At 45.3% G+C, this 12,407-nt stretch overlaps 1 protein-coding gene across 3 annotated transcripts in view; it reads left to right on the top strand.

Moving 5' to 3' along the window:
• NFKB1 (nuclear factor kappa B subunit 1) overlaps positions 1-3,860 on the top strand; it is a 55,998-nt gene extending 52,138 nt beyond the window's left edge. For all 3 annotated transcript variants that reach the window (XM_032969245.2, XM_076073347.1, XM_032969244.2), the window contains exons 23-24: positions 947-1,010; positions 2,264-3,860. In XM_032969245.2, the coding sequence (XP_032825136.2) occupies positions 947-1,010; positions 2,264-2,433 (234 nt within the window). In that variant the 3' untranslated portion in view covers positions 2,434-3,860. The remainder of the gene's footprint in view (positions 1-946; positions 1,011-2,263) is intronic.
• The last annotated feature ends 8,547 nt before the right edge of the window (positions 3,861-12,407 follow it).

Here is a 12,407-nt window from a genome sequence, read left to right as displayed (position 1 = left end):
CGGTCTCCGGGCGTGCTCGAGCTGCTGCTGCTGGGCGAATGTCCCCCGTGCGTCGGGATCGTTGTCACCAGTGGTGATTGACCCGCGTGGTTATTGAGTAATGGACACGTGGAGAGAAGATGGAATTGTAGATAACACTGGGAAGGGGAGGAGGCTTCGATGCGTGGGACCTGTGTTCTGTATGGGAGACACGCGGAGTGGGATGATGTTGATTATGGTGAAAGTATTGTAGATGCATTCAGGAACAAGGGGTTACTGGTGACTGAAACGAGAGGTGGCACCGAGTGATCGCTAAAGCCACGGTGGTGATGAAACCATAAGTCGAACGTTGAGGGTTGAATAGGCTTGTAAGAATGGGAAGAATTTAAAAGGCCAGTTGGTACGATGCGGACTTTTAATGTCAGCTTTGCAACAGCTGTGGGATCTAGCAGAAGGAAGGTGAAGGAAGGTGTGGTGGTGTCATCGGCAGTATTTATAATGATCTTTTTATTTTGTGAATCGCATCAATATGCTGTAATTGCCGCATTTTGTTTCACGTTTATTCAAAGAGGAAAGGGCCCATGAAATCCATATTTTTTCTCTTAATCACAAGGCATATGTGTGTATGTTGAACTTATTTCGCAACGTACATCGGAGGTGCGGCTGAAGGACAACTAACAACACAAAAAGCAGTTCTAAGGAAATGGGTTTTCAATATCGATTTAAAAGTGCACAGCTCCAATTGGCTTCCTAATATCGGTTGGAAGAGCATTCCAGACGGCCGCAGAAGCACATCGGAAAGCGTGCGATGCAGTGACCCTCTTTGTTCGATGGTTAAAGATCTAGGTAACCAGTTAATTCATTCACGTCTCGTCAAAGTTTCACAGTTTACAAAGTGTGCGGTGGCTATCCTGTAATAGATGTGCGCTCTCTTTATATACGTACGCATTTTTTTTGTTTATTTCAGGTGTACGATATCTTGTGTGGAAAACAGTACGAGTCGAGAAAACCGCCCGCCGTCCCGGCTGCAGGTGAGCCGAGCGGCATGCTCTAATCGCGGCATCGCACTGCACACCCGTGCACGTTACGTCCCCTGAGAGCAACGAATGTCAAAATTTTGGTGATTCCCGGGAGTCGTTTCAAGTCAGGAGGTGCTGCGGTGGCAAGATGTTAACGCCGTCGCCCGGTATGGAGGAGGTCGTGGGTTTGATCTCGACCCCGACGCCTGTTGTATATGTGGAGTTCGCGTGTCTCTCGCCACGTGGTCCTGTGGATTTTTCTCCGGGGCCTCCGGTTTTTCCCTCCACATTTAGAAACATGCATTTAGAGTATTTGGCTGCTATAAATTTCCACATGATAAGCCACTTCGTTGAGCTATCATTTGTGGACAGCTCACTTCTGAAAAAGAGCTATGCAGCTCACAGTGTGTCTTACCTGGTAAAATAAAAATTGTTTAATATTCTTTTAGTCATGCTCCTTGCCTTTGGACATCAATCACGCAATTCAAGTCTAAAATGCAAACGCATTTGGTTGCATTCGGTTATCATTGAATTGGCTTGATTGGGAAGATAGCCCATAGGTGTCCACTGCACATTTCATCATTTGTTTCCACTTTCCTCTGTCTTGTGCCAATATGTTCCAGTAGAGTAACATCTTTCTGGCACCAATCTCTTATGTCGTCAAGTCATTCTCTGTTAGGGCTTCCTCTCTTTCCGTTTCCTTCCAATTGTATTACTGTTTTATTGTAAAGCCCCCCCTGGGATGCTTTGATTGAAGAGCATTATGTACAAGCCAAATGACTTGTATTTGCACACCCTGCCTTGTAAAGCTCAAATATTACTGAAATTAAATTGTCATCATGGAGTGGGTGAAAGATAAGCGGTTAATAGGTAGATTATTGACATAATTGATGTGATTGTTTTAAAATTAATTATGTTAATCTGTCAACTAATGAACGAGTTGACTTGTACAAGTGGATTGATTTTTTTGTTACCCAACACTAAAATGTAACAAATGTCAGAAACTATCACCGCTAAATATCATAGCTTATTAGTTGATCCACCGCAATCAATTGGCAAACAGAAGTGAGTTGAATTAAAGTGTGAAAGAACTACATTTCAATCTAAAATCTGCTTCAGCAATTATGTTGCTCGAGAAGCAATTTTACTTTGACACTTAGCAAATCCAGATTGCGACGGTATAATATTACCATATGTACATTTACATGTTAGAAGCTGCCTTTTGTCGTGGCAGAAAACTCATGTCGCATCATTTCTACCGACAGACCTGCGGGCAGTGCAGAGCATCGACAGCGTATGTGACAGTGGATTGACGGCCTCCATCATGCACCTCAGCCTAGAAGGCTCCGAGCTGGACTCTGCGTCTCGGCGCTCCGCTGCCACCAATCTCATCGCCACCCCGGTCCGCCCCGCTGACACGAAAAGCCTGCAGTGACAAGGCCCCTGCTCTGCCGGCCCGCAAGGGCGAGACAACTCACTCCCAGGCTTTTTCCTGTCGCAGCGTTCTGTGGACGGCCCGCCTTCATGCTCGTCAAACAACATCTTCACAGAGTGGCGTCCGGTCGTGCACGTCGAGCGCTCTCGCGCGAATTCAGCAGCTCTGTTACAACGGTGAAAAAGCGCAACATTTTCTGCACGCCGCGTTGGGAATGGTGGTCCCCAAGCTATCCACTCAATTCCATGCGAGCCGGTTCAGATTACCGATCGTGCAGCAACATTAACAGCAAAGACACGCGCACCCAGGCAGTGACCTGAATACATATGAAGTGGCATCCCGCGTTCAAGGAGTGAGGGGGTTGAATCGATCGTCGACAAAATACAATTCTTGCAATGACAATTCAGAGCCAGTATGCAAGCAGACAAGGTACTCATGGAGCAATTGTGAAACTAATTCCAACCTGAAACCGGCCCGAATGGAAATGAGAGGGACAGTATGGAATGGATGGTGGAAGGCAAAGCTGAAAGGGACTTGAGGTTCAATGCATGTATGAATGTTTGTTGAACTTCTTTCGCACCGTATGTAGCCAACAGTAGCCATCAGCGATGCTTGGGAAGGATGGCAAACTAGATTTAAAAGTGCATAGCTCATGTGGCTCCATAATATCGGAATGAAGAACATTCCAGCCGGCCGCAGAAGCGCATCTGCAAATGTATTTTTCAGAAATATAAGGATTGTTGATGTACATTAAACAGTGTTCAATATGATATATTTACATTATGCCTCTCTTAAATACAGCAAGTAGTTAGAATAATTGGGTTTCATTAGCTGTAAAATTGGCTATACATGTGTTTTTATGTCCTGTAATATATTTTAAAAAAGTTTGAAATGAAAATCATGTTTCATTGATTTGTGAGCTTCAAAGGCTCATGATTAAAAAAAAACTTGTATCAATTACTATTCTGTAGCATGATTTGTTAATGTCTTGTTTTATTAACTATAATTGAACATGAGATAAATGTGGATCAGCCTATTAACACGTATGAAGCATTTAATTCCATCAACATATAACTCGGCACACATCAGTAACAATCCCACATTGTTGCAAAACTGGTCATCTGAGTGATGTTATTATTTCGTGCATAAACTTTATAATTTGTTATATTCACTCTCGTCTTTGTCATCCCAATTGGTAAAAAGAAAAGGAAACGTTTTAATGACAGTGATTTTTTTATTTGGATGCATCCAAGAGGACACCTCCCCCAGTCAGCTCGTGTGGCGATGAACTCTTCCACTGGATCGTTAGAGACTGGTGGCTTTGGAAGGCTTTTGTTCTATTTCAAATTTCGTGTGGTACAGAGGGTTATTTCACGTGGTAATATTTCTCTGTAAAGTTCCTGTTAATAAAAGTTTTTTTTATTTTACAGATTGTGACTTTGTTTACAGTAAGTATACTATGGGTGTAACGATGCCTTCATTCTTATTGAGCAAGACTCAAATCAGAATCTGTATTTGGGCTGGAGGAATCTTATGAGCTATGAAGATAACTTGCAGGGGCAGGTCAGCAAGTTACATCAACAAACAATACAACAAACGACGTAAGATCAAGATAGAGAAAAGGTAAGCAAGTCACTAAAATAAAGAAGTATAAGTACAAATTGCACAGGTACATCAATTCCTGCGGATTTGTCAACACCAAATGGAAGCTTGGGCAAGGCAGCAAAACAAGAACACTCCCAGACCACACCAAGATAGCACAAAGTCCCTCAATTACAATTCACATTGAAATTTAATATCGATACTCGGCTAAGGTTTAAAGTTACAAATCGCATCGTAAACAGTGGCTGTAGCTTGCACTAATCTGCTGCTTAAGCATCTTTTCTGAATGAAGACTTACAAGGCTGTTCCTAAAACGTTGGCACTGCAAAGGCGTTGACAACTATACCAATGCTTGTTCGAGGGATAGTTAAAGGGCAATTATATGGACGTCGTACGTCTCTCGGGTTGACAATGGGGTCAATGAATTAGCCACACATCGTGCAGATTTGCCAATTAGAGTTTTATGGTTGAGCAGGGCCCGATGTAGATTCCAACAGGGCCCAATGTAGATTTCACGACACCTTGTCAGAATTGAAGCTTTCTTACCCAGGCAGATTGTACACAATTCATTATTCGTACGTTGGTCGCCGACACGCTCCCGACTGCAATACAAACGAACACCGTTCCTGTGCTGGGAAAATAACTTGAATAAATAATTTATCACGTGAAGTCGAGGGTTCTTCCCTCCTCTCGGGAGGAAGAGAGGCGGGGGGGGACATCCCCTACAACCTCACGTAATCTCCAGCCGCTATTTTCTCTGCGTGTTTAAATTCAGTGTTGAGCTCTCCCAAGCATTAAATGTGATCGACCGCGAGGAGTTAAAAGTTGAAATTCTTGCGTGGGTGGGATGTGCAAATTGTCCCGTAGGTAACGCACGCAGTTTTATCGCAAGTGAGCAGTGCAACGCAAACGTTTTTGGTTCTGTTGCGGCTGAATTTTAAGCCGCAATTCTTGTTCAGTGGAACATGGTCGTGCACGTCAAGAGTGTTGTCAGATTGCAGGTTGAAAATGAAGTCGTGGGTGAATATCTGGAATGTCCACTGGTATGTATGTACGTTGAACTTAAAGGCCGTAATTATAATATATTGGGGGGGACACATCCCCCCCAAAATATTCTAATATGTTCAAAATGTCCCCCCCAATATTTTGCAATAAAAAATAATTGCTATGCTATTAAAATAAAAACAATTTGATAAACCTTGGCCACAATATCTGGATTTGTATTCATATAACAATGCATAGATTTCTGTTTATATGATTGTGGTTATGGTTTTACTTTATTAATCCCTAATCTCTGCCATTACAATGAAACAATAAATGGTAAAAAAATAAAGTAAAAACAGCAATTTAATACAATACACTATTCGACATTATTGTAAAAAAATCCATCCCATGTGTTAGTGAATTTTTAAATATTTTAGGCTGGAAATGAGTTTTCAAATTTAGATTTTTTTTGGGTTGGTACCCCCAGACACCCTGGAAGATTTGGTCCCCCCCAATGTTGACTCCATGGGTACGGTCTTGCCGTACGTAACCAACCGTGTTAATCGGAGTTGCGGTGGAAAGAGTGTTTAATCTGGTGTGGAACACCTGGTTCTGCTTTTGAACCCTTGGCGAACGTCCTGCTGTTCAATCACATGGCCAGAAACATGGTAACGAACGCAAATTGAAAACTCAAAAGTGCACGGAGAAGCATGGATAGATACGTGGCTTGGTATGGCAGCATTTTAACTGCACGAGATAGCTAAAACGATCATGAGTTTAACATGCCAGATAAGCGAAAACGGTCTTCGGAGAATAATCCTTAACACTGCAGACAACACTTCTCTCAAATTCAAGAGCCACCCATATAGGGTTAATAATAATAATAGCAAAAGCAGTGACGGTGCAAGATGCGGTTTATTGTTTAATTCGCTTCAAGACAGCGGTGCAGCAGGAATGATTTGCTGTGTCAAGTCACTGAGTACCGATCACTCACCGGCGCCAACAACTTGTTTGAGCTCTGGGGTCCCTTACACATTAAGGCGGTGCGCTTCGTCGCAAGGCCCGCGGGACACTGGTGGCCCCTGGTTGCCTTGAGTGCGACCTCTCAAATATAACCCCCCCCCCCCACGCCGTGCTGTCAAACCCCAATGGTTTACAAACGTGTGGCAGCCCACACACTGACGATGTCTTATCGGCAAAAGTTCCCCCCTCCCGCTCCCCCTCTGTAAATGAGCGAAGAACGTTGTATTCGGGTGTTACTGACCAATTAATGAGGGGAAGTCGGTGTAGCGGCCACCACCACAGTCTCGCCTGGGCCAAAAGCCCAATTGCCTCGGGAAGTGGATGGGAGGCGATTTGAGGATGGCAGGGGGTGGGGAGGGGATGACATCAGCGGTCGGCCTCGGGCCCTGAACACACGATGGCTCAGCCGATTTAAGTGGTGGGTCGGCGTCATTGTAGGTTGAGAGAAGCAGCCGCCGTGATGGGGTGCGACTGTGTTGCAGCAGCGGCTGCCCGTGGCCGCATGCCGGTACCATCAGAACCGCGTGCGACTCGCTCAACAGTTGGGCAGGGAGCTACAAAAACATCGGCGACAGCGTGCATGTGGCAGAGGGCAGTGGTGCCAGAGATTTGTGTTCCCAGCTTAACGCACTGCTTCCTGTCAGACACGAAGTCTGTGATCCACCTGCAGGTGGAGTAGGGCACGTTCAGCTGGAAGAGCTTGTCCTGACGCAGGGCAAGGATGATGGTGTTGAAGGCAGAGCTGAAGTCCACAAACAGGATCCTGGCGTAGGATGCTGGGAAGTCCAGATGCTGTAGGGTGAAGTGGAGGGCCATGTTAACTGCGTCGTCCACAGACCTGTTGGCTCTGTAGGCAAACTGAAGGGGGTCCAGGAGAGGGTCTGTGATGGCTTTGAGGTGTGCCAGGACCAGGCGCTCAAAATACTTCATTACCACAGATGTAAGGGCGACCGGTCTGTATTCATTTAGTCGTGTTGGCCTTAGCTTTTTGGGCACAGGGATGATGGTAGAGGACTTGAGACAGGCTGGTACATGGCATGTCTCCAGGGAGGTGTTAAAGATGTTGGTGAACACCGGAGACAGCTGGTCAGCGCAGTGCCTGAGGGTGGCTGGAGATACAGAGTCCGGCCCGGCTGCTTTGCGTGGATTCTGCCTCTTGAAAAGTCTATTAACTTCTCCCTCCTGAAAGGAGATAGTCGTCTCTGTAGTATTGGTGGGGGATGGGGCCTCTTGGGTGGGAAGGGGTGGTTCAGGACAGTCCAATTGTCTTTCAAATCTACAGTAGAACTCGTTCAGGTCGTTGGCTAGGCGGGAGTCGTTAGTGGTGTGTGGGGCTCTGGGTTTGTAGTTGGTGATCTGCCTGAGCCCTCTCCAGACAGAAGCAGCGTCGTTAGTAGAGAACTGGTGTTTTAGTCTCTCTGAGTACAGTCGTTTAGCCTCTCTCACCGCTTTGCTAAACCTGTTCTTCGACTCCTTGAATCTGTCTCTATCCCCACTCCTAAACGCTTCCTCCTTCTCCAACCTCAACCTTCTGAGCTTTGCTGAGAACCAGGGCTTGTTGTTGTTAAAGTTCACCCTGGTACGTGTTGGGATACAGCAGTCCTCACAGAAGCTGATGTAGGACGTCACAGCCTCTGTGAGTTCATTCAGACTATTGGTAGCAGTCGTGAACATATCCCAGTCAGTACAGTCTAAGCACGCCCGCAAATCTTCCACAGCCTCACTGGTCCACTGTTTAGATGTCCTCACAGCAGGTTTACAGAGTTGTAGTTTCTGCCTGTATGCAGGAATCAGGTGGATCATTGCATGGTCAGAGTGTCCTAGTGCTGCTCGGGGGACGGCGTGGTAGGCTCTACTGACTGTAGTGTAGCAGTGATCCAGATTGTTCCCTTCTCTGGTTGGGCATTTAATGAATTGTATGTATTTGGGGAGTTCGTGGCTGAGATTACCTTTGTTAAAGTCGCCAAGTACGATAACCAACGAATCTGGATTTGCTTGCTCCACACTCAGAATCTGATCGGCGAGCATGCGTTGGGCCTCTTTAACCCGAGGACAAGGCGGCAAATAAACTCCGACCAAAATGAGCTACGCGAACTCGCGAGGCGAGTAAAACGTGTTACAGGTTATAAAAAATAATTGATTCAAGGAGTGGAGAACAATGTTGCAGAATCACTGTGACATCTACACACCAGCCACTGTTAATATAAAAACAAATACCACCGCCTTTCGTCTTGCCGGAGAGTGCTATGTCACGATCCGATCTTACAAGATGGAATCCTGCTAGTTGTAGCGAAGTGTCCGGAATCAAATCACACAGCCATGTCTCCGTGAAGCACAAAACAGAAGATGAAAGAAAGTCTTTGTTTTTTACCATCAGTAGCTGAAGTTCATCCATTTTGTTGTACAGTGAACGTACGTGTTGGTGAGTGTACTAGTGGTGAGTGTACAAGTGGTGAGTGTACTTGTGGTGAGTGTACTAGTGGTGAGTGTACAAGTGGTGAGTGTAATAGTGGTGAGTGTACAAGTGGTGAGTGTACTAGTGGTGAGTGTACAAGTGGTGAGTGTACTTGTGGTGAGTGTACTAGTGGTGAGTGTACAAGTGGTGAGTGTAATAGTGGTGAGTGTACAAGTGGTGAGTGTACTAGTGGTGAGTGAAGTAGTGGTGACTGTACTAGTGGTGAGTGTACTAGTGGTGAGTGAAGTAGTGGTGAGTGTACTAGTGGTGAGTGTACAAGTGGTGAGTGTACTTGTGGTGAGTGTACTAGAGGTGAGTGTACAAGTGGTGAGTGAAGTAGTGGTGAGTGTACAAGTGGTGAGTGTACAAGTGGTGAGTGTACTTGTGGTGAGTGTACTAGAGGTGAGTGTACAAGTGGTGAGTGAAGTAGTGGTGAGTGTACAAGTGGTGAGTATACAAGTGGTGAGTGTACTAGAGGTGAGTGAAGTAGTGGTGAGTGTACTCGTGGTGAGTGAAGTAGTGGTGAGTGTACTAGAGGTGAGTGAAGTAGTGGTGAGTGTACTCGTGGTGAGTGAAGTAGTGGTGATTGTATTTCTGTTTGTGTTTCTTGATGGGACTTTGTATGTTGTCGAGACTGGGGGCTTCGGAGGCATGGCACATCGTGATATCAGACCCTCATCCAATCCATCGTCCACTGAATTGCTGATTAAAGTATTCCCAAATCGCGAAAACAATGTGTTTATTAAGCACTTCAACAAGTAACTGTGTTTTACTTCAATGTCATACATTCTCATTGAAATGCCCCTCTAGAACAGCGGTTCTTAACAATTGTCTGGCAATACACCAGGTGGTAAACCCTATTTTTATTTTTCCATACTTTGATACTGGCAAAAAAGGTCCCATTTTGTTCTTAAACTTTACTTTGAATAGTGCACAAACTCCAGCGCCTTGGTAAGATCGTAAGAGATCTTGTATACACTTCTAGGGGCCAGTAATGCATTGCACAGAAATAATGCTGTTTAAACCCCTCGGGATGAATGTGGAGGGTCTTAAGCGGTGGACGGAGGGTTATAGGGGTGGACGGAGGTCTTACTTCAGCCTCAGATGAGTGCCTGATGCGGTGGAGTGACCATCGCACCTGGGGAGACAACAACGCTAGGTCGTGGCCGTGACCACCCACGTGTAAAAGTGTCGACCTTCAGATGTCTGCTCCTCGCTGACAGCACTTTTCCCCGACAATAGTTTTTTTGTTGTTGTTGTAGGTTACTATAATAGTAGGGGCGCGGTCTTTTAAGGGTGGGGTGGGATTTGAGAGTGAGTATGAAGCAAGCTTCTCTACAGGAAGTGTTTCATTCAGCTGCCTGTATACGGTTTACAGCGTCTGAATAGACTTACGACGTTGGTTTAAACAGTCGCTGGTCAAGTCAGATCGAGAGAAAAGAATTAAGTCCCGCCTGGCGCAATGCACCCCCGACCCATTCCTGCCGTGGTGATGATGTTCCTGCAGCTGGTGAGTAACGCCGTTCTAAGCTGCTCACTCACGTCCACGTGAAACACGTGCGTCTGTCTGTTCACATCGCTTCTACCGTAATAATCAGCGACCGTGGATGCAAATCTCCCATTGCTTTCTTTGACAGTCGTGGGGGTTGTTTGGTCGTACTCAAAGCAGGATAATCAATGCCGGTTTGCATTGAGAGACCCTCCTTACCGAGTCGTATGATTCATCCTACTACGTCTTTGCTGTTACCACCGCTTTCGAGTTCGCTTCCAGAGTTTGTGCCGATTCAATGAAAGTTTACTTGGGCAGTAGCCTGTAGTAGTTGTTGCTTCGGCTCCTGTCACTGCGGTAGTCGCGATGATAGATCGATAACGGTGATACTGGTGACGATGTTTTAAGTGAAAACATTTGAATCGTTAGACCAAAGTACTCGCTGCCTTCCCGTAACATCTTACATGTTGTAAATCCCGCGCTACCGTAATATTGTGCAGCTTGTATACTGTAGGCGCTTTCTCAGCATAGCGGGTTTAACAATTGCTGGCAAATAGTCCGCAGAAAGTTGTGGGTCATTTCATACGCGGTCAAGTACAGAGAAATCGTGACCGCTATTTTCACATTCATGGAATTAATCCACATTCATCGAATTAATCCACATTCATCGAATTAATCCACATTCATCGAATTAATCCACGTTCAAACAGACGTCAAGCGCTCGCCCGTGGCTAAGATCGCAACAACAACAGCAAAATTCCAGAAGCGTATTCGCTCGTATATCCAGCGTTAGCACACTAACAATCGGGATGTTTCGGGCTAAATTCAGTTGATAGTGGGTAGAGGACTCGACGACGACGAGACTGATAAGCCGGCAACTCTCAGCGTCTTTGCCCGTCATCATCTTACATCTCGTGGATGCCGCGGCGTTGTTTGTGTATCGCACGTGGGAGCTCATCTTCACTGAGCCGCGTTATGTTAAAAAAGAAAAGCGTGGCTGATGCAATGTGTCAAAAAACCTTGGGCTCGGCTCGCCAGGCAAAGGCCGGTTTCCTCCTAGCACGTACAGTAAAACTCTCATGAGTTGACTGAAAAAAAAATATATCCAAAAGCAGGACCATACTAAAAAAAGCGTCCTCGTGTGTTTTTTTTAAAAGTAATAATTATGCGTGGATGAGCCATACTTGCTTATTATGTTGCGTGTGTAGGGGATGTCCGAGCCATCCTCACGCACTCCACAGACACGCAATCTCAGCACTCAAACTAGCACCACCAATCACACGCACGGGGATCTCACGGAGATGTGGGTTAGGATGGAGGGCGGAGATGGATGGATGGTTTTAAAGGGGATGTGAAACACGTGTTCGGGGTTGGTTTAAGAATAAAGAAGTGCTTCACCAGTCTCAGGCTCCTCTTCACCGTGTTCTCCACAACGACGCAAGTGATTCTCCTGTGTTGGATGCTTATATAGTTTTGTCACGAACTAAGACCCATATTTAACGGAGGGTCCTTTGCCTATATAAACGAAATAGTAGCTCTGGTTCAAGCCTGTCTGCTGATGAGAAATCGGCCTACAGTCCGTACTCAATAATTGCTGTTGACATGATGCAGTCCCAGAAGGTCGCTTGGTTGATGGGATATCATAAATGATCGAATTTGTATCCGGAGAGACGTGTTTGTGAAGAAGTCTTTGTCTTGAATTTTTATTTAAAGCTTTCGTGACTGCAGGGATTCATATTCTTGGTTCTTTCGGTAAAGTCACGTATTGTTTCCCTTCTACGTGACTTTACCGAAAGAACCAAGATGTTTATGTGTATCACTCCTGCAGAGGGCTTCTCGGCACTGATGTCCTCTCTTCCCTCCCCCCCCCCCCCCATGTGTGGGTTGTACCTCAAAGTTCATTAGATATAGTTTTTTTCACCCTCCATCCATGATGGCACATATTAAAACTTGAAATAATTGCTCAATACATGGAAAATTATGTATTTCTGGATAATGGATGGACCAATAATTAATTGATTAAACAATAATTAGATTTGAACATACAGGTTCAGAATGCTCTTATAATTTAGTTGAAGGACACACGGAACTCTGGGCTTTTATAATCGACTAGCTTTACTACCCGGCTTCGCCCGGAACTTGTATTCTTGTCTTGGATAGATTTCATATTCCCTTATACTGTATTTCACTGAAAACCCCTGAAGAAAATTGATGCTTGCACGAATGAAAAAAGCCGAAACAAATCAATTTAACTAAATGGGATGTTTTTCACTCAAGGAAATTCAACGTTAGCCCACTTTCTACGTAAGGTCGATTTACGTAACTCGGGAAGGAAATGACGTAGCCGCAGAAGCTGTGCAAATTTCATGACGTCAGAGCTCAGCGTTCGAGAGTTGTTGCCAATGATTGCTAAGCCAGAAT

This window comes from Petromyzon marinus, chromosome 41 (genome assembly GCF_048934315.1).
Source record: "Petromyzon marinus isolate PM22_M1 ecotype Great Lakes invasive population chromosome 41, UKy_Petmar_22M1.pri1.0, whole genome shotgun sequence".
Lineage (NCBI taxonomy): Eukaryota > Metazoa > Chordata > Hyperoartia > Petromyzontiformes > Petromyzontidae > Petromyzon > Petromyzon marinus.
Note: the sequence above shows the minus strand (reverse complement) of the source record. Positions and strands in the feature narration are given on the sequence as shown.